This window comes from Pollicipes pollicipes, unplaced genomic scaffold, assembly GCF_011947565.3.
Source record: "Pollicipes pollicipes isolate AB1234 unplaced genomic scaffold, Ppol_2.1 Scaffold_5372;HRSCAF=6351_pilon_pilon_pilon, whole genome shotgun sequence".
In the NCBI taxonomy this organism is placed as follows: domain Eukaryota; kingdom Metazoa; phylum Arthropoda; class Thecostraca; order Pollicipedomorpha; family Pollicipedidae; genus Pollicipes; species Pollicipes pollicipes.
Window position 1 is genome coordinate 1 of NW_023596668.1, and position 21,517 is coordinate 21,517.

The window sequence follows — 21,517 nt, forward strand, 5'->3', positions numbered from 1 at the left end:
TCCATTCTATCCGTTGCCATGGACCATAGTAAGCCGAAGTAAGCGAGCCTTCCTCCAACACTGATGAGATGTCATTCAGTGCTGCAGCTGACTTTTCCGGATGCTGGTATATTTCAAGCTCTACGTTCCCTAAATGCTTTTTAAAATCAGGACAAAGATGCAAAGCGCTTTGAACATCCCAACGGCGACCTCACACGGTTCCCCTACTGGTTGAGGGGGGGAGGGGGGGGGGGAGTCGGGAAGAGATCCAAACTTCGCGAAATTGATCAGCCTGCTCGCGGTGCTCAATGGAGGTAAACGTATTAACAAATTCCTGTTACCCCACTCTCCAGCCCTGTACCTGATGCGGAGCCTAGTAGTGCGAAAACTAAAGGCAACAAACTGTTGCAAATAGGACCGTATTGATGTTATTCTTTAAAGAGTGTGTTGTCATTTTCCATCCGATCCATGTTCAACTGTTCCCCAACTCGCCAAAAGGTGGGCGGGACTTTGGAGGACTGAGGGGTACCCAGGATTTCGTATAGTGTCCGGGGTCCGCAGCTGATCGGTATACCCAGAGTCGGTCACAATCTCACAACCCTGGTGTACTTGGAAACGGACAATGACCAAGGCGGTTATGGTCTACTGAGGACAAGATAAGTTCAAAGACGCCCGAAAAAACTCAAAACTGTCGGGATGCCCCATGATGACGATGGGCCGTGTGTCTGTCAAGGACCACGAATGCAGTGGCTATGGGGCCACAAGGTCTTCAGAGGCTCCGTCACAGTACTGGTGTTTGGCGCGGTCGAGTGGTCTCCAGCCCGTGCGAATGTCAAGGCCACAACGCAGGCCACCGTGTAGTTCGGTCTGACCGTCCAAACAGTCCAGAGTTGTTTCAGCCACAGCACATGCACACTGGCGGAAATCTCATCTTGCACCCTTGTGTTGCCAGTCACGACATGGAGACGCCACAGGCGAAAATGGTGCCATACTGCAGGCAAATGTTACTGGCTTTTTCCACAACATCCGTGTTAATGTTAGGACAACGCAGAAGTCCTGCAGCGTACAGTCCATAACTGAGAAAAAGGAAAGATACCGTTTGATTTAGAAGGTACCGCAAGTTCTTACGGATACCTGTTCGTGGACCCCGGAAGGCAGAATAACACACTCCGTAAAGTAGACTCGCTTAGTGTTACTGCACGGAGCGGGCTAATCCACTGTCTGCTATCAGCAGAACGATCCTTAGCATTGCAGCCTGCGACGGTAAGTAGTTAAGTAGACTTGCTTAGTGTTACTGCACGGAGCGGGCTAATCCACTGTCTGCTATCAGCAGAACGATCCTTAGCATTGCAGCCTGCGACGGTAAGTAGTAAAGTAGACTCGCTTAGCGTTACTGCAAGGAGCGGGCTAATCTACTGTCTGCTATCAGCAGAACGATCCTTAGCATTGCAGCCTGCGACGGTAAGTAGTAGGGTAGACTCGCTTAGTGTTACTGCACGGAGCGGGCTTATCTACTGTCTGCTATCAGCAGAACGATCCTTAGCATTGCAGCCTGCGACGGTAAGTAGTAAAGCTTATTGTTGTACATAAGCTTATCGTTCGTTTGTATTTTACAATGTCGCGCAAAGAAGTGGATTATCATGACCGATTCACGTGACAAATTGGGTGGTTAATAGAAGCGGTTAACGGTTTCAAAAAAACCTCGAAGCATGTAGTGTTGATATCCTGGCCTGAAAAACACAAGAATCTCACGTCGCTTTTGCTGGAGATTACCAGATAGCGAGATTACTTCGGCGTTAAGCATTTCTCCACATGAGCTAAAATGCCGCTATTCCAGATTAAAACACGCCCCTCTAACGGGCACTACTAAAGTGGACCACTTCATGTAATGATACGATAACCATGCAGCGTCTTTGGCATTGCGACTGCTGAAGATTGTACGGCACCAATGCCGTGATAATTGCACGTTCAAACGCCTGTGCAAGCAAGTCATAAGTCTCCGAGTGTGCATCCAATTGCAAAGTTGGCTTGCTCCTCGCGCATATTTATGGTTCAATATGGTTAACACATTGCGCTAATTGCAGAGTAGCTAGCATACATACCACAGACGCGGTTATAGACTTCCAGAAGCAACACTCATAACAATAACGTGCGTGGATGAAAAGGTGTCGTAAGCACGGTTTGCATACTCATGCCAGTATCGGCAAAGTTCGAAATGCCCAAGGTTCCTGACAAAAACGTTTGAAACGTATAAAGTTGTCAACGACAAATGTTTTTAAAGCATAGTTTGCAAAAAGTAAAAAGTATTCTACCAAGGTTTGTTTCGGTCAAGGCTTGTGAACGTTTAAGTTGCTACTTAATAACGTTTTGCGATGGAAAGGTACGCAGTGGCAGCGTTCTATATAGAGGAAAGCTCGCATAAAATGGTTGTGTGCTGGTTCGTATGTACCGAGTCTCCTATCCAAAGTTTCGTAAAGGGAGCCATGTCTCCGTACCATGCACCAGCATGGCAAGTACATTTAACACACTTGCTCAGCTAGGCGTCGATCAATCAGGTGGACATGCATTACCAATGGCCACGGTCGCAGTCGGGGGCCGGACTCCAAAACCACGGTACACGAGAGCCCGCCGCGGCCCAGACGCGTCAGTCCTTCCGCGGCCGGCCGCGCTCCTCCCGAGGACACGAGCGCTACGAGAGCTCGCCGCAGCTCAGACGCGTTAGTCCTCCGCGGCCGGCCGCGCTCCTCCCGAGGACACGAGCGCCACAGTTCCGCATGCATCCCTACCGGCAGCCGGCAGCCGGCAGCCGGCCAGTGACCCCGGCTGGACGCCCCGCCTGGCTGGCCGGGGCTGCGCGCATGGCCCGTGCATCCTGTCAAGGGTCGAAGTGGGTGAGCCCCGGACCCTTCGACGAACGGCTGGAGTTCGCGGTCCTTGACTGTCGTCAGTCAGCGCCGCCGTGACGTCACGGCCGGAGCGCGGGTGGGCGATGTTAACGGCCACACGCGATGCCAGCATCGACGCATCGCATCGGACGCATCGCACAGACGGCTATCGGCGGGCCGAGCTGAGCGAGGCTCTTCCAGTCAGTGCACATTCCTGTCGCGCGTATTTTATGCAGCTTGCCGCTTGTACTTGCCTCGACACTGTCCATAGCTCTGTGAGACGCCTGACCACCTGGATTATCCCGAAATGAAGCCCGCGCAGCCCCAACGCCATTGGCAGCGCAGGCGCGCGCGTGTGCGGCCGGCCCGCGACAGGCCTCAGCGGGGCGTGGGGGGGGGGGGGGGGGCCGGGAAGACCCGCCGACCCCGGCAGGTCAGCCCGCCGCCCCACCGGCCCACTGGACCGGACCGGCGCTCTGTTACGGACGCCACTCCAGGACCGGTCACGTGACGTCACTTCCGGCGGCGGCGGCGCCGCCGTGACCCTACACGGCGGCGAGCGGCGGCTGCAGAGGGCGCCGCTGCAACCGGAGGGCCGCCGCCGCGGCCGAGTCCGATCCCCGGCCGGCGCGGTTGCCGCACCGGGGCCCAAGCTGAGCCCGAGTACGGGCCGGCGTGGTGCTGGACTGCACTACGGACCCCATGTGATCATTCAGTTCACCACCACCGATAGGCGGGGCAAGGTCCAATGCCCTATACTCACCCACTGACCTGTCAGACATACCTACCGGGAAAATGTCACCATAACCGTGACGCTGTAAATAGTGTAGTCACCGATGAACAAATATCGCTTTGACCATTCTGACAGCGACATAGGCCGGTTCCACTCCTGTTTTGCCTTCTAAGAAATAATAATAGCCAAGCTCACTCATCGCTGCACAGAACCACTCGGCCTGCACGGTTGAAGTCCTTAATCGATGCGCAATCCGGCCCAGCGGTGATTAATTGCTTAGTCTATCTAAACATGCCTGCATTGTCCCGTTCGTGGACGCTGCGGGCGGCGAACAAGGGGATGGAGCCGACTGTGCATTCAAACGGCTTACACGGAAACTACAAGTAATGAATTCGTAACCATTATAATCAATTTATCACTAACTATATTGGTCAAAGTTTTACAACTTTTCCAATCCCCGTGAATGAATCACAGGGAAATGTGGTGACCTCATAATTAATGTTCGCTGCCCTTTGGGCTGTACGGTGGGAAAGACTGATTGCCCCCCCCCCCCCTCCCCTCCCTCGCCCCACACATAAGAGCATTCTGTGTGCGACTCTGGCCGAGTAAGAGCAGCACTCGAGCAGGAGCTGATACCCGGACCTGACTGGCCTGCCCATCCGCACCGAGCCGCCACGTCAACGGGCTACCGAAGCTACCGACTATCGAAGTTACCGCAGCTACCTGCTATCGAAACTACCGTAGCTCAGACGGCCGGCGGCCGGATTTCGGCGAAAGCACATTGAATGTGGGCACCTAGCGCGAACCACGTGAAAGACCTCCAGGTGCATGCCTCACGCGAGTCGCGCCTTCGATCAAAATAAGCCAACAAACTACGACGTCCGACACTTGGCCACGCCGCGACGTCAGCGGCCTACCGGAGCTACCGAAGCTACCGAAGCTACCGGCTACCGAAGCTACCGAAGCTACCGAAGCTACCGGCTACCGAAGCTACCGGCTACCGAAGCTACCGAAGCTACCGGCTACCGAAGCTCCGGACACTTGGCTAAAAGCCGGACGCCACATTGACGTTGACGTTGATGGACGTTGGACCAAGCCCCTATTCGGGAAACCAGCAATGCCATACTTCTGCTGGTTGCACCGACCGCTGGACGGGCTGTGCCATGCGATCACCGGCACCAGGTCATGCCCCGATGGCGATGCCGGCGCTACACACCGCGGCTGATCACCAATAGGCGTCCACTGATGCACGTGAGGCAGGTGGTGCCCTGGGCGCGACGGTCGAAAGGTCGACTTAGCGGAGCTGCTGGGCGTAGCGGAGCACGCGAGACCAACGTCGCGGCGCCAGCCGCAGCGCGCCGCTCCCAGAAAGCGTCGGAGGCTGAACCGTTTCTGCATATGGTGATTATAAGGCCCTCCAGATGTGCTCCATCAAATCGACGGGACGAGTGCTGAACAACGCTCACGGGAGTACGTGGTCGCCCGGTAATCAGCCCTACAGAGGCGATAAATACATTTTCACGGTCTTGGGGGACAGGGCCCACTCCAAGACTGCCGTCAGGCCCGTGGCCAACTTGCAAAGTTCGGCCCCACAAGCGGGCCTGGGAAGCCCATACGACGCTGTCCAAACTCACACGAAACACGTGCGCGGGGCAGGCCGACCGAGTGGTCCGCTGGGGCATTCCTGAGTACCGAGAACGCGCCGTCATCGGCCGGGTCCAGACGACCTCATCCCGGCCACGCCCCGTCGCCGGCGCCCTTTACACCCGCCGAGTGCGGCGTGCATGAGTCAGATGCTCAGGGGTGGCGGCCGCCGCTGATACGCGCTGGCTCAGGAGGGCCGATACCGGCGCACGGGTGGCCTGCTGACGTCAGCACGTGTGAAGAGGTGCCCTGTCGACGGGCGGATTATCGCCCCGGGCCATCCCGCGCCGCCGCGTGACTCACGGCCCCCGGCGGCGGGGCGCCGCAGGGCGGCTGGGCGCGCGGACCCGGTCCACGTGTGTCACTCGTTGGTCGAGCGTGGGTGGACCGTCGGTCGCTGAACGTCATGCGAGAACGCAGAGGTGAGCTGCGATCCCTTGCGGCTCCCCCGTGGCCTCGGTCAGATGACCCCCTCAAAGACCTGACCTGAACGACGAGTCCCAAAAATTACCAGGCCATGCCCGGCCAGGAGCCGCGGCATGAATGGGGACAAAAATCAACGTACCAGGACAACCAAAAAATCCCTTAAGGTTTTCATACGTAAAAAGGTGATGAAGATATCCTCCATCATGTTCAGATCTTTTTTCTTCGGAGTTAAATCACTTCACCTTTGCAATTTAGAGAACCCTTCCATATTCTCAAAACGGCCTGGTATCGCTTCCACCAGTGAAGTGTCATCTTCAATTCAAATTAAGACATTCTCTCTCACTCTGGTGCAACTGCAAACCACGCCCACGTGATGTCTGACCACGGGCGCTGCTAGGGTCCCCCCCCCCCCCTCCCTCCCTAGACCTGCATTTTTTACCTGATGGCTCCTGACAGAAAGTAAGAAATCGGGGTAATATGTTCTCCCCTAGCTCCGCCCCCTTCCCCTCCCCCCCCCCCCCCCACCCGCCCACACACACTTGAGATAATCCTGGCCACACTCCTACGTCTGACCCACTCACGTCGACCTCGCCCTCTTCCGCCGGCCTGCACTGACCTTTGATGACCTCGCGGGTGCGCAGGTCGTCGGCGCGCTGGTCGCCGTCGGAGCCGGCGCCGTCCTCCGAGTCGGAGCGGCCGGGGCCGCACGTGATTGACCGACGGGCGGCCGTGCTGGCGGGGCGGCGAGGCGCCGCGGGCCCGGTACGGCGGCGGCGAGCCGCGCCGCACCGACATGTCCAGCGGCCCGTCGGCGGAGTCGTCACCCGCGTCACTGTACGCCGCCGAGTCTTGTCTGCAACGGAGGGCGCAGCATGAGAGCAGCAGCCGACAGCCGCGGACAAGGACGCAGTCGACGCCTCGGCGGTTTTGCCCGCTCCTGGCCGCTGCGACAACGCGGCGGCCGTGGCCCGCCTAGTCCAGTTGGAACCTACAGGGTTGCCGCAGGACGGGTTGTCCCTGCATAGGATCGATCCTTGCTACCCAGCTGCCATTTCCCCAAAGCCTGTGGTAACGTGAGCGTCAGAGCGCGACGTTGATGACCTGCGTTACGCGCGTCGTGAAATGCCCAAAGGTCGTTTTGGTAGCGGGAGCCACGGGTAGCGTCGTTACCATGGGCAGGACGGATGGGGTGCGGGTGGAGGGTGTAACGAGCGGCGGCAGGGGCGGCGGGTGCAACGGACTGGGGTAGGGGAGGCGGATGCAACGGACTAGGGTACGGGCGGCGGGTGACACGGACAGAGGCGCGGGCAGCGGGCAACCTTTCGGAAGTTGCACCTTCCGTGAGCAGAGGGTGCAACATGCGGGGGCGGGGCTGCAGGTGGAGCACGCGGGGATGCCACATGCGGGGGGCGGGGCTGCAGGTGAAGCATGCGGGGGTGGGGCTGCAGGTGAAGCATGCGGGGGTGCAACATGCGGGGGTGGGGCTGCAGGTGGAGCACGCGGGGGTGCCACATGCGGGGGCGGGGCTGCAGGTGAAGCATGCGGGGGTGGGGCTGCAGGTGGAGCATGCGGGGTGCAACATGCGGGGGTGGGGCTGCAGGTGAGCATGCGGGGTGCAACATGTGGGGTGGGGGCTGCAGGTGGAGCACGCGGGGGTGCCGCATACGGGGGCGGGGCTGCAGGTGGAGCATGCGGGGGTGCAACATGCGGGGGTGCCACACGCGGGGGCGGCGGCGGTGGATGCGTCAGGCGCACGGGTCGATAGCTGGCCCGGCCGGCCGCGGGCCAGACAGGATCAGTCCCAGCGCCGCCGCGGCGGGACAACGCGGCGGCGGCGGTGGCGGGGGCTCTCGGCCCGTGTCGCGGCAAGACAGCTGCCTCGCGACGGGGCTCGGCTCGCACACCGTCCGCGACCGTTGGCAGGCGCCCCACGGGGCCGACGGCGGTGTGCCGGTGTGATCTCTTTCATCGCTGTCGTCTGCCGCGACGCATGACAACGGGCGGCGAGGCCCACGACAGCGGCACATAGGACAGCCGCATCCGGCGGCGGCCGACCTTTCGTAACGCGCCGCGTCACCTGAGTCACGTGACCTCGAAGGCGTGTGGACACGCGGCCGGCAGCGTGGCCAACACCCATCATTTGTCGTAGAACAGATACCACGTGTTAGTCACGTGGAGCGTCGGGGGCCGGCGACAGAGTGTCGCGACCGGGCACTCTGCGCCACTCAACTGCGCCTATCTCATAATTCGTTCTTCAGTATTTTAAGACTTACTCCGAACGCCTTGATTGAAAGATCGCTGGGACCACAAGCTCGTGCTATGCAGTGCTTGTTGCGTGAACCCTGACCGCAGTCATCAGATCGTAAATTCCAGGTTAAGAGAACATTTTGCGGCGAAAAGTTTGCATGCCGTAATGTTTCGATCCGTCCTGTCGTTTGGCGTCATCTGAACTTTAGCGCGGCCGCTACAAATGGCGGCCACCATCTCAGTCATGAGCAAAATGCGAGCGCTTCAAAAGGTTTTATGAATCCATGCCACCACTCGTGTAGCAGCGGGCGAAGACAGACGCTCAACAAACTGAGCTACCGGAGCCCGCAGTCGAGTACAAGTTCGCCACCAAAAGCTCAGATTTTCCACTTGGAGCAGTTTTCGGGAGATCCTTCCTTGGAGTTGTTTCCATCAGTGAATCAAGCACTTTTTTCAAAGATTTACTCGGTATTCTAAAGGACCGCTAAAATACCTGCTTCGTAGATCGATACTTGCTTCGTGGCAAAACTGCTTTGTAAGGCATCTCATGCCAGCCAATAAATATTCATTTCGATTCCAACGTGTCATTCGTTGGCAAGCAAACTCATTCGCGCTGCAAGTCCACCCGTCGGTGGTGGCCACACACCAACGCCACGTGGCCTATGGCTCTGACGGGCATAATTCGGCTTGAAAATTGTTTACTCACTCTAAGTGACCCAGGTCCGCTTTGTAGCACCATGTATCATGGTGCTCTGTCATGCAACTAGTCCAGCACATTCATCGTGGAGGGTTGTTGTGATAGTCTGCTGCTGACACGGTTGTTGTGAAGGTGGCACAGCTCCTACTCTTTACACTTGGAGCAGTAAAGCGAAATCTGACCACACACGCACGCCTCTGGATTAGAGGCGATCGGTGGCTTGCGAACAACTTTTTGGTTTTCGTCCTGAATTCGTCGAATTCGTATCAAGCATTTCAAATTTTCCATCTGAAAACGCAGTGTTGAAATTCTTCCACTGTACTCCTCTAGCCTAATCCACGGCGGGTGACCTCCGGGCCTCCTAAGGTTTTCGGGACAACTTCTACGCGGTTTTCAGCACGGCGCTTAATTTTTGGCAGTGTGGCCAAGTGCTTTTGACGGTGTGGCACAACTTTCACATGTCTTGCAAACGTTGCAAGTTTTCCACGCTGGCAGCTCGTGATCTATGACCTCTTTCTCGAGGCCATGCCGGTGAGATTTCTCTAAACAGTGACGGATCATGACGTCATGTTTTCGACAAATGACGTTACAAAGCACTTGGAAAATGGGGAAGGTGAAGACGGAGTAAGAAAAATGAAACAACGCAACGAGGCATGAGGGGCGGAAGGGAGAAAACCAACAGGAAAAAAGAGAAATACAGAAACCAGTGCAGGAGTCGAGGCAAAGAAGCAAGTAAAATAATTGGGAGACAGAGGAAAGACACAGACGAAAAGAGGGCAGCAGCCGACGGGCAGCAGCCGACGGGCAGCAGCCCGCGGCTCGCCGCCGACCGCGGGGTGGTGGGCCGGCCGCCCCCCTCCGTTGGTCCGTACCTCTTGAGCCGCAGCTTGGGGGCGGTGAGCGGGTCGTTGCGTCGGCTCTCGGAGCGCTCCAGCTTCCTTTGGCGGGTGGGCAGGTCCTTGGCCGGCGAGCGGCGATCCTGGCCGGCGGCCGGCGGCTGGCCAGACCCCGAGCCCCCGTCGCCGCCGCCGCCCAATGCACGCTGCGCCGCGCGACGTCTCAGCTCCTCTGCAATACGAAGACGGCGCGAGCGTCAGCGCCAGAGTGGGCCAGTCGCCCCACGCGGTGCTGCTCCAGTGAGCCCCCTGCGCTAGCGGGCAGCCGGCGGCTGGCGCCGAGCGTTCCAGCGTCGCCCGTCAGTGGCCAACGACCGTGTCACGAGTCACAGCTCAGTTAACAGCCCCCCCCCCCCCACGCCCAGCGCGCAACCGGCAGGCAAGACAAAATAAACACCTCGTACACACACGCGCGCTACCAAATGAAGGCATCCGTGTCCGGTGGGACGCGCTTGGAACGTCGGCTGACGCGGCCATCCGAGGCGGATGGCAAGCCGCGGCCGGACCGGGCTTGGCCGGACCGGGCTGGACCGTGCCGGGCCGTGCCGCGCCGTGCCCGTATCGACCCGTGGCTGGGCTGCGCTGATGATTAATCACAGCGTAAAGGTCGCCACGGAAGCGCTGCACTTATTGTCACCAGTATTGATCAGAATAATCGGCGCGAGCCGGCGCCAGCCCCAAAGACACGGCACGGCCGCGCCGGCCGGTCTGCCCGCTGGCAGATCGACCCCGGTGTGCAGGCGGGTAGCAGTGGTATCCACCACCGTGGATAGCAGCGTGGGTATGCCACCGTGCTGGTCAAGTATTGTATTGCTGAGCTAGTATTGCGAGCCCAGTTCACGACCCACGACCTCACCAAACGGGGGTCAAGGCGCATATCGCCAGGCAGCTCCCAAAGCGGACCATGTGGGCTACAAGCGGTGGGCCATGCCGCTGCCGGCCGCGTGAGGTAGGCCTGCGCACGCGCACGCGACGCGCCTCTTAAACCATCCGGCGTGGCTATCGGCCATTACGCGGCTAATTTCGGGGCCGGTTCTCTGGTGGCTTCGGCTGCGTGCGGCCGGCGCTGCACGAGCTCGAAGGTCCGGCTGGGCACCTCCGGTTAGGAGATTTCGCCGGGCGGCGCCCGCTGATTGGGCGTTGTCTGCAGCGCCGGCGGGACCGGCACGCACCGGCTCGTAGTCAGCTAACGACAGCCTAATTGGCGGCTGGGAGGCGAGCCGCCGTCGGCGCCGCACGCCACCCGCCGCTGGTAGGCTCGACCCGCGCCACAGCGGCGCCTGCTTACTGGCCAGCCTGTCACGCGCGCAAGTGGCGGCCAAATGCCCCGCGTGCCTACAGACCAGGCGCGCCTGGCCATCGCGAAGACCGTCGACACTTGTGCCGCATTCGCTGTGCAATTACGTCAGCACCAGCGGAACGGCCCGAACGCGCGTCACCAGAGCAAACACAAGCTCTGAGCAGACCCATTAGGGCACGTGATAGGCCAAAGCGTTCAGGACGCCCACTCGCACATGCCCGGGCCGTACGGCCAGGCAGTGCGCAGAGCGACAGAACAACGGCGGCAGGTGTATCTGCATCCACTGCTGAGACCGCCAGAGCCGCGGCGGCGCGGCCAGCGGCACGGCGTGAGCGCGGGCGCGCAGCCGGGGCGCCATGGGCCGCGTCCCCCGCTGCGGGGCGAACGAACGGCGGCGGCGGCGGCGGCGGCGGCCCGACGCTCCGCCTCATTACCGCGGGTTCAGCGTCCCCTCCCCGGCCGGCTGGTAAACAGGACGGCCAGCGCCGGGGGAGCTTGCCCCGGGCCTCTCGCGCGCAGGTAACAAGAATTACAGGTGTCCGCCGGGCGTCGCGCGGCCCGCATTGTGCACCGGAGCAGGCCGCATTGTGCACCGGAGCAAGCGGCGGCAGGGCGGCGCGGCGCCGTTGCCCAACAAAACAGGCTGGGGAGGGCTGGCGGGCCGGGGGTCGCTCTGCCCGAGACGGTCCGATGCCGGCCCGGCGTCCCCCTCCCTAATGACCACCCATGATCGGGCCTAATTTGGGGACTCCGGGACAGCGGGAAGAGGGCCTGGCCGGATACGTGTTCCATACAAGGCGGACGCAGCGGTGCCTTTGAGCCTGCCGGCACACCGAACATTAGAGGCAATTTCACGTTTTACTAGACGTGTGAATGGAGCGCCGACTCCTTTTGTCAGCGTGGCCGTCGCCGAGGCAATTTAGCAGCGCCAGCTGAGTCGAAAGGTCGCGACACGGCCCAAAATAAACACAACAAAGCACTGACAAATGTGACGGATCTACGCTGGGGGAAACAAGGCCGGTACCAGGCCTGGCAGCCAATCATACGGCTGAGGGCTCAGCGGGCTGGCTTATCCCCTTGATGTCCAAGCGAACATTCCTTGATTCATTTGGGCAGCAGCCGCGGCGACACGCCGCCGTTGTAATGTGCTCCTCTTAATCTGCATATGCCCATCTGTCGCTCTAAAACACGGGAGAGGACTGTGAATGCTGCACTTGCCGGCTCCTTTGAGCCACACCTACTGGCAGCAGAACTTGAGTTTAGCTTCACGGAAGAGATTCAGTGACGACAGCGGTAAGAACTAATTTTCACGGGCATTTATGGGAGCACGCCATTTTAAAATAGCAGTTGATGGTGCTTTGAGGGTCACTGGCGTGGCATGCACTAGCACGTGAAGCATGACGGTGGAGCAAACAAAGACCCTACAGCATCGACCATGGCAGAAGCTTTAGAGATTTACGCGAAAACAATCCACGAAGAAGAGCCCTCCGGAGATCGGCAGATAAAGACTTCGACAGATCGTCATAGAAAACGCACCTTTAAAGGGATCCTCATGGTTGTGGTACGTTTCGGCCGCCTGTAATGAACCTTGCAATATGCCGGCCGAGCAAGTCTGACCACATCAGCGATATGCGATGCAATTTTGACTAGCTTTCTGCCGGAGTTTGCACGATTACTGATATCCTGCCACACCGAAACAGGCCCTTAGGTGGTTCGGGACTTGAGCCATTCGTCACAGATGTTCCCTCGAGATGACGATGACGTTCACCACCACGGAGGGCAGCGCCGATACACATGCCAGCCATCAGTAACACGTCGGAGTGAAGACCGCTTTACTCCGTCGAGACTGCACTGTAAAGGGTTCAGGTTATATAGCCTGTAGCATGGACTTCGTCCATTGCCGGACGACACCAAACGACACTTATCGCACATGAAGCGGCGTCAATTTTTGTTTGTTGTTTATTAGTGTTTTCGGGCGCGCCAACTGCAATGGTCATTTTGCGCCCGAGTATGGCGTCAATTTTTCCCGTGTGAGAACCGAGGCGCGATTTCGTGATTACTGCTTGGCTCCTTTGTATGTTCTCTCTCAGCGCATGTTTCGCTGTTTCGGTTTCCCGTGATACCCATGCGCGATCGCCAGTTCACGACGACAGGCTGCTAAAAAAAGAGCCGTTTTGTAGCGAAGTTACCTGAAGATGTAGCGATGTTCTACAAAACGTACTTCCAAAATCAAGGTGCCTCTGTCTGCCGGCAGACATTTGCACCCATTGGCGTTTGTACGTTTGCAGGCATGTTTTTATATCTTCAAAAAGGTGGCAGGGCTCAGTGCGGTTCAACGCATCCCTTTCAATGCAATTCCCCACCTGCAGTCTTAGTTACAATAAACATACAGCAAGTCTTATTTGATCCTATTTCACTCAATATGGCAAACAACACATAGCTACCAACATAACCAATCCCGGCTAAATTATTGGCCGTGACTTCAATCCATCAAAACCAGTTCAGGCTGGTCAATCTTTCAATCCAATGTTCTCCTATCCCGTGTCGTGACAAGGGTAAGAGCTGGGACCCTCGTAAGTCGGATCCACGCCACCATCGTACCCGGGGCTCCGCGGGCGACCCTCCGCTCGCCGATAGTGGTGACGCTCATGGGCTCATTATCTTCCAACGACGATATTACTCAACTCGTGTACACACACCTAGTTCGTCCATGCTTTGTCACAGTGGCACAACACGCCTGCACCGGGCCGCCCCGATTTACGCCGTGGCCCCTGGAGGCCGTCCGTTTGCCTGCGCCCAGCCTTGCAGCAGCCTCCCGCCAGGATTGGTCCTCGTGGGCCTACGGAGGTCCACGGGCTGGGTACGCCTACCTAAGCTGGGAGTGCCGCTCTGTTCAGGCCACGAGGCGGTCCGTTACCACGCTTCACCCTGTTCTGTGGTTTGCATGGGGGGGGGGGGGAGGGGACACACCACGAGTAGGTCTGGGGTGCCCCCTTATGTGGGCTTCGAGATGTCCTTCCAGACTGTACCGGAGACGCACCTCACCAATGTCATTGGCGCCTACCATCTTGACCTGGGACACCATCTTCCTTAGTTTGGGAAGTTTGTCCTTGGGTTTGGGAGCTGCCGCCTACCCTGGTCCGGGACGCTTAAATACTTGGCTCTAGGGGAGCCTCCCTATGTAGATCTGGACGTTGCTCTACCTAGATGTAGGGCGCCCTCCATTTAGGCCTTGAGCTTTGGGGCGCCGTTCTGTCTAGGATTGGAGCATCCTCCATTTAGGCTTAGGGGCGCTTTTCTGTCCAGGATTGGAGCATCCTCCATTTAGGCTTTGGGGCGCTTTTCTGTCTAGGATTGGAGCACCCTCCATTTGTGCTTGGGGACACCTCCTGCCTGGCTCATGCCCAGGGGCATCCGTCCCTCTTGGGCTATAGGGCGTACGTCTACCTGCGACTGAGGTGTTCCTCTTTCTGGGACTAGCGCACACGCCACGCTGGTTCGGGGGGGGCTCTCGTCCGGGGGCTTGGCCGTGCCCTTTCACCAGGGCTCCGGGCCCAGTGGCGCCGCTCAAATCCGCTTGATGGCACCGTGCTTTGGGCCTCACGTGGCCAGCGTGCCTTAATTGGCCGAATAGGCGCAAACATTTCCGGATGTCAATGGAGGTGCCACTAACACAATGACGCTCAAACGGCCACATCCACGCCATCGGCTGGTTGAGGGCCGATCCTCCCTTGGAAAGGTCTTAGCACTGGCGTCAGCGCCCGGGACCAAAAGTGCGCCACACGCGCCCCGGCGTGGGGGCAGGGTGCACGATCCAGCTCGGGAACCGGTGAGGCGTGCGATCCGTTTCGCTCCCACGCCCCACCGTACGCCCGCTGGCGGGCGGGAGAGCCCGCCACCCCTGGCGCCCGTGCGCCCGCCGGCTGCGGCGAAGCGGACGCTGCAGGCAGCCAGCGAGCTGATTCTACTGAACACCCGCACCGTTGATGACCGCCCGCACGCCCGCACGGAGCATCTCTGCGCCGCTTACCGTCTTCATCTTGATCGAACCACGGTTGCCAGACCTTCACCCGCGGGCGCTCCTGCTCCGACATTGTCGGCGGCATCGGAAGAGCGGCGCCTGGCTAGCGTCCGCAGTCGCTCCGCAGCATGCCCGCCAGCCGCCGCCGCCGTCACCCAGCGTCACAAGCACACCCCGGACGCGCCTGCCCAGCACTGCCCCGCTCCGCTCAGCTGAATGAGCCGCGCCCGGCGCACGCGGCAGCCGGCCGGTGCCGCGCGCTGATTGGTCGGCGCGCGCCGCCGATTGAGTCGGCGCCGCGACGCCAGGTACCGCGGCGGCGGCGGCGGCGGCGGCGGCGGTCGGCTGGCGCGGCGGTTGGAGCGGAGCGGGCGGGCGGCCGCCCGTCGGCCACGGCTGGAATTTGGCAGCCGTTTGACGCCAGCTGCCTCTAAATACCACGGCTGATACGTTGACTATTTGCGAACGGAATGCTTAAGAAAATACGGTCAAAGGTTAAGCAGCAGCGGGCCGCGCGTCGGCCTGGGTTTAGTGGTGCAGCGGGTAGCGGATGCCATGCGCAGCAGTACAGCGGGCTCCGCTTATCAGCAGCGCGTCCATCAAGGGAATACAATGGTAACGGTGATGTTCACTCGTGAGGTGGTTAATTACGGCCTGAATAAACCGTCGTTTGGGCTAACGTTCCAGGGATGCTTGGCTCATAACTTTCCTCACATTCGACGAATACTACCACTGATTGGCTTACAAAATCGAGCAATCGAACGAACATAATTGAGCAAAAGTTGCATTAGTGGTTGCAGAAAATTCGAACATCGCCCGGACCCCAGTCGGCCTCGAGTGATCAAAGCCACCGTTTTTCCTGTCTCCTTTTTGCTTTGCGCTGGTGCAAGATTCGACCCATAAATCACGACACCGATCGGTATCAATCAATCGGAGATGTCTAAAGGTTTGACAGCTCACACATTGATATGGATAAATATCGTGTCAATAAACTGAACAAGCTGGCATCGTAACTGGTACTTGGTGTCTGTAATGTGAAAAGGCCGTTCCACTCGGCTCCTGCGACTGCGTTAGCTGCAAGGGGCGACCACGCTGCTGAGACATCAGCCTTTTGGAAGGAAAACACCTTCTGAGCGACAAGCGGGCTGTCTGTGTGCAACTTCGTCGTGTTGAACAAGCACAAAGGTGCACTACGGATCAACGAGCACGATTTCGGAGCGAGTTGGGCCATTGTCTCGATTCACCCGGAGCTCCTCCTGCACGCCGTGCCGGGCCGGACGCGAGGGCGCCATGTCCGCCGCACCCGTCCCCTGTCAGCGGTCGACAGTGCTGCGGTGTCGTGTCGGGCGGCAGCCGGCGGACTGTGGACCACCGGCGGCGGCCGACCCGTCGCCGTGATCACGTGGCAAGGACGGCGCCGCCGTAACAGCAGCGTCGGGCCGGCGATGGTGCGTTTGCCCGCCGTTCACCGAGCGTCCGAGAGGGCCCAGACTGAAGCGCCCGACCGAGTTCAGTTTTCGGTGTCCCGTGTCCGGTGTGCAGTATCCAGTGCCCGGTATCCATTGTCAGCTGTGAGATATCCACGGTACGCGGCGGCGCCGGGGGTGGAACTTCCCAAGACCTGCCGCCGGCGACGCTGCTGCGATACTGCTGCAGCCGTGTGTGCACCATTTCCGCGTGTCCACTGTCCAAAGCCACGTGAAGCGATCCTGGCGTGCACCATGCTCAGCTCACAGCGCCAGCATGTCCACAGCCCAGAAACATCCACTCGCCGTCTCTAGCCGTGCCCGCCACTCAGCCGTTGCCAACTATCCAGTCATGTCCACTGTCCAGTCACGCTCTTTCTCCAGCCAGGTCCACCGCCCAGTAATGTCCCTGGCAGTTCATTCAAGTCCACTGTCCGGCAATTCAGTCGTGTCCGCTCTCCAGCCGCGTCCGCCGTCCGGCCACTGAGTTCTCCGTGCCGGTCCATGAGCACCCGTGCCGCCGCCGTGCCGCCGCCGCCGCCGCCGGTGGCGCCCACGGCCGCTCAGGGTCACCGCTGGCGGCGCCGGAAACGGCGCCTCTGGCGGGCCGGCGCCGCAGCGGCGCGGCGGCCAGACCACGTCACCGGCTGGACACGGCGCGGCCGGCCGGGCTCACTTCCGCAAACCGACGCCGCCGCCGCCGCTGCGCCGCCTGCCGCCGCCGCACTTGGAGACAGAGGGGCATGGCACCACCATCTGTTTGCGGTGGGAAGTGACCAGAAGCGGCCAGGTGGATTACCCATAATAATGCACGGTACCCGACACCATTGTTTCTCCAGCTTTTACGAAAACTGTTTTATGGGACCATTATACGCTGCAAAGCCATTCCCAAACCCCCACCATAGCCTGATAACAATTCAAGAGCTCAGTGAGTTTATGCAAAATACGTCTGTCATCTTTTAGGAAGCATGGAACAGGGCAGTCAAAACGACTGTGTCTTCTGTTAAAAAGCACGAATTGCCAGCAGTCAAATGCTACTGAATTATGCTCCCACCAATACCATGCAAGAATGAACACCTAATATAACTTGTCCATGGATTGTGTTCCTTGAGTTAAAAAAATCAAAAAAATATTGAACATTCCATCCAACCCAGTTGTGCGACCCGACCATGCAATGGGAAATCTCATCCCATGATAATAGCATAAACGCGCAATCAGGCAACGTTGTATGGCAAGAAAGCTGAGGCAAATCCTGCCAGCACAAGAAATCTTCGCATTGCATCACCACTACACCCGCAGTTTCAGACCCTGAGCCTGGCAAAATGACCACTCCACCATGATATGACTCCAATACTCAGATGCATTTGTAGACCTCGGCACAGCATTGCATGCCTTATTTCACTAAAAGCGACACTTTCCCACCGCGGGCTGCCCTACAGGACCATTGCACGGCGTAAGGCCAGATTCAGGGCCTCTGTTGGAATGAGCATTGCGCAGTACTTTCATGTCCCCGCTTGTTGCGTCATATGAGTGTTGTCCTATGTCATGCTTTAAATTTTTTGTGTCGCTATTTTGGGGTGAGTTTCAGGCTCCAGTCCCATGTCAAGCTTGCCTTATATAAGTCATGTACTGCCTTCGGCATTTAGTATGGATTTTCCATATAATTTCGGATCGCGAGGCTACAGGCCAAACCCAGCATTTGAAGCGTGAGCAGTGAGCAATGATCCTCTACTTTGACGAAAGGTTCAATGAATACGCGCCCAACTATTGGGCATGTTCCACGAGAGGTCTCCGAAATGGTGCATGGCTTCCGCGTGGCAAACAGATACGTAAACGGCCTCCTCGTTTCACATCAGTGCTATTTCAGAAAATGCACGCCGCACTTAATTTTGATTTTCACGTCAATGGTTGTAATGCCTAGACTTCAGCCTCCTTTCCAACAAACCCTTTCACTTGAGCTCAACTCGAAATTGGACCTGGAGTTAAATGGAAGGTTCCATATTTGTGGATATTGAAGCAAGCATCAGACATGATAAAATAAGCTCGCTGATACCCATTGGTGTACTTTTAAGTGTAAAAGACTGCTCTAAACACATCGAGCAAATATTCTGCTCAATACATCATTGACCATGTCATGGAGCGTTTATAAGATGTTGAAGTGTCGTCCCACACCACGATCCAAAATTGCCACCTTAGCACTCGTTTGTAGTGCTTCAATCTCCTGAGAGGTGGCCTTTGCAGTGCTGCAGGTGTTTGGTTAACCAAATTTCGTTACGTGCTCTGTGTTTTGGCCCTTTCTTGTGGTCTCTTCGCATACGTACTAGTGAGTTTAAGGTGTTAACTTGGCATTCACATGCACGGTTAAGGCACTCATCTTAAGTTCTTCGATTACAAGCCTTATTTTCATAATAACTAGCACCCATGTCCAACTTCTTGTGCTATGTAGCAAACGTGACTAGACTTTGCACCATTGTTAACATCTGCTTGCCGTCTGCTTTATCTAGAAACCTTGCTCACGAACGTCAGGTGTGGACGGCCCCGCCGGCTATGTTCTCGCTAATCTTGAACGCCACGTGGCCGATGGGGGTGGCGATATTTTGATGATGATACTATCGGACCGTGCATTCCTGATTGACCTTGAAATGGTTTGTACATACTCGTGGGGGTTTGCCTGATGAACTAGGGCGTTTTATGTCTTTAGAAGGGTACGGCTGTGAACTGCGCCAAATGATCGCCAAAATAGCTATTTTAGCTCCAAATCTAATACAAATGTGGATCGACCCATAAAACTTGAGTTTGGGCTCGATGCGGCAATGACCCACCCATCATATCCCATTTAAATTCTGGCACAACGCTCAAAAGATGCAGTAACTCCAAAGCATAAAAACAAGAACAATAAGCTCCATCCCTACCACAAATGACCCAAGTGTGTTGAAGGAATTCGTGTAGAACGGAAGTCTTCCTGCAAACAATTCATTTAGACATCCAGATGTCCGTTCGAAGGCCACAAAGCGATTTATCCAGTTTGACGCACGGCGGATCATTTCGGACAGCGTCCATAGCCGCGTTTGAGCCACAAGGAAGTGTCGCCTGATCAGCTCGCCGGTAAGCCAAGTTTTGTAGGGCCTGACTATGCATGACTATGTAAACATGCTAGCAGATTTGTTTGTAAGTTACATAAACTCTATTTCAATGGTGAAATCCTGTTTAAAAAGGAGCAAAAAGTGGAAGGCGTATGAATTATACCAAACAATGCCCCTTTGCCTTAATTCTGGACACATGTACTATGTCTGCAATATTCTAGCCGTAAAGCGGATGTGCTGCAGCGCTGCCAAAAATATGCTGAATGTAGATGCGGTCATTTTCCGAATGACTCAGACTCTCCTTCGTGGTAAAGTTCGTTGGCAGTGGACCGGAACTGTCGACGCAAGTCTTGAGAGGCAAAAAAACCGTTTAGCAACAGCACAGTCTGAAGGCCTGATCAGCCAATCCCCTGTCCGTTATACTCCAGTGGCTCGTTCTATTGTCTATGGATTTTCCATTGTTAGGCCTCTGCACCCCTTTAACGAGAGACAGTCCAGTCTGCAAACGGAGCAAAAAACCAAAGGTGGGCACCATGCTCAAAACGATACAGGCCGGTCTGCACATGAGGCCAAGACCCGCGACAGTACCTATCGCACTAAAACGGGTATGACCAGCCTGCACTTAGGCCAAAAATATGTGGCAAGCGCGGTAACGGGAAAAGAACGACACGGTCCAGCCCACAAACGACGCTGAAGCTGTGACGGTACCGTGCCATGAAACGACACGGCCCAATTGGCACACGAAGCTGCAGTCTCTGACCACGCAGTGCCAAAACGAGAGGGCCCGGCTCAGACCTGAGGTCCGGCACCACCACGGGGCTCGGACTGAAGACATGGGTGGTGGGACGCTAATGCGCTGATGCTGGTGCGCATTTTTCACCTGGGCAGGTGTAATCTGCTGGTGTTCCTCCGGGTTTTTTCTCATCACGTCTTGTACTGCAGCCCGAACAAGGTTTCCGTCACGTTCTGGGACGATCCGCACTCGCTCAAGAACAGCAGCATCTAACGGCATCGGCGCTGAGAAGCGTTCACGACTCTGCGGTTCTTCACGTCCGCGACCGGGCGGATGTGCGACGCGACAAGTCACGAGCGACGACGTACCCCGGCCGGGCCTGTTCGCCGGCGCAGAGGTCGATCGCAGGGGCCGGCCTTGCTGGCCTTTGTTCGGGCAGGGTGGCGGCCGGCGCGCTGCCCTGCGCCCGACTGGAGGGCTGCAGCAGCTCAGAGGCGGCCTGCGGAGGGCTGCCGCGGGCTGCGGCGGCTCCGCGGCGGGCTGCAGCAGCTCCGCGGCGGGCTGCAGCGGCTCCGAGGCGGGCTGCGGAGGGCTGCCGCGGGCTGCGGCGGCTCCGCGGCGGGCTGCGGAGGGCTGCCGCGGGCTGCGGAGGCTCCGCGGCGGGCTGCGGAGGGCTGCCGCGGCTGCGGAGGCTCAGAGGCGGGCTACGGAGTGCTGCCGCGGGCTGCGGCGGCTCCGCGGCGGGCTGCAGCGGCTCCGAGGTGGGCTGCGGAGGGCTGCCGAGGGCTGCCGCGGGCTGCAGCGCCTCCGCGGCGGGCTACGGCGTGGCATAAGGCCGGCCCACGGTGTCGCCTTGACACCGCTTCTGCCGCTCATCACTGTGCTTATTTATTGTTGTTTACATGTTTCGTGGAGTGAAGTGGCAAACGTGTAGAGACATTAATACAGTATTCGGCTTGACTAATTGCCCTCTCACACATTGAGCCATGGCCGATGGGAAAAGGTCCTAAATGCATTGCAAAAGAGAGTAGGATGTTGCAGTTTCGGGGATGTGTCATTTCTCATGTCCTGGAGGCACCTTATGGACAGTGAAGAATAGTCAAACTTTTAACCGGCCGGGTGTACCGCGAATCTTGGCTCGCAGTTCGTTCAACTCTACGAAACATGAGGGTCGACCCGACCCGACCCGACCCGAACGAACGTTTTTTTCAGGCTGTTAGTATCATTCAACCTTGACTGTGCAGTAAATTTCTACCCGATAAACATACGATGATATACGGATGAACGATGACTAATAGCCAGCTGACAATATAGGTCGGGATGGTCATTTCATCAAAATATATCGACACGGAGTGGGTTTTGCATGGAAAATGAATATGATTCACCGACTGACTGTTATTCTCCATG

General features: G+C 57.8%; 1 protein-coding gene across 1 annotated transcript; it reads right to left on the minus strand.

Annotated features, from left to right (window-relative positions):
• Positions 1-6,375: 6,375 nt before the first annotated feature.
• LOC119102034 (uncharacterized) lies at positions 6,376-15,025 on the minus strand (the record flags this gene model as incomplete). Its single annotated transcript, XM_037225409.1, has 3 exons — positions 14,838-15,025; positions 9,484-9,679; positions 6,376-6,520 (listed from the first exon to the last, which is right to left on the minus strand). Coding segments are annotated over exons 1-3 (417 nt in total), but the record flags the coding sequence as incomplete, so codon positions are not given.
• Positions 15,026-21,517: the final 6,492 nt, after the last annotated feature.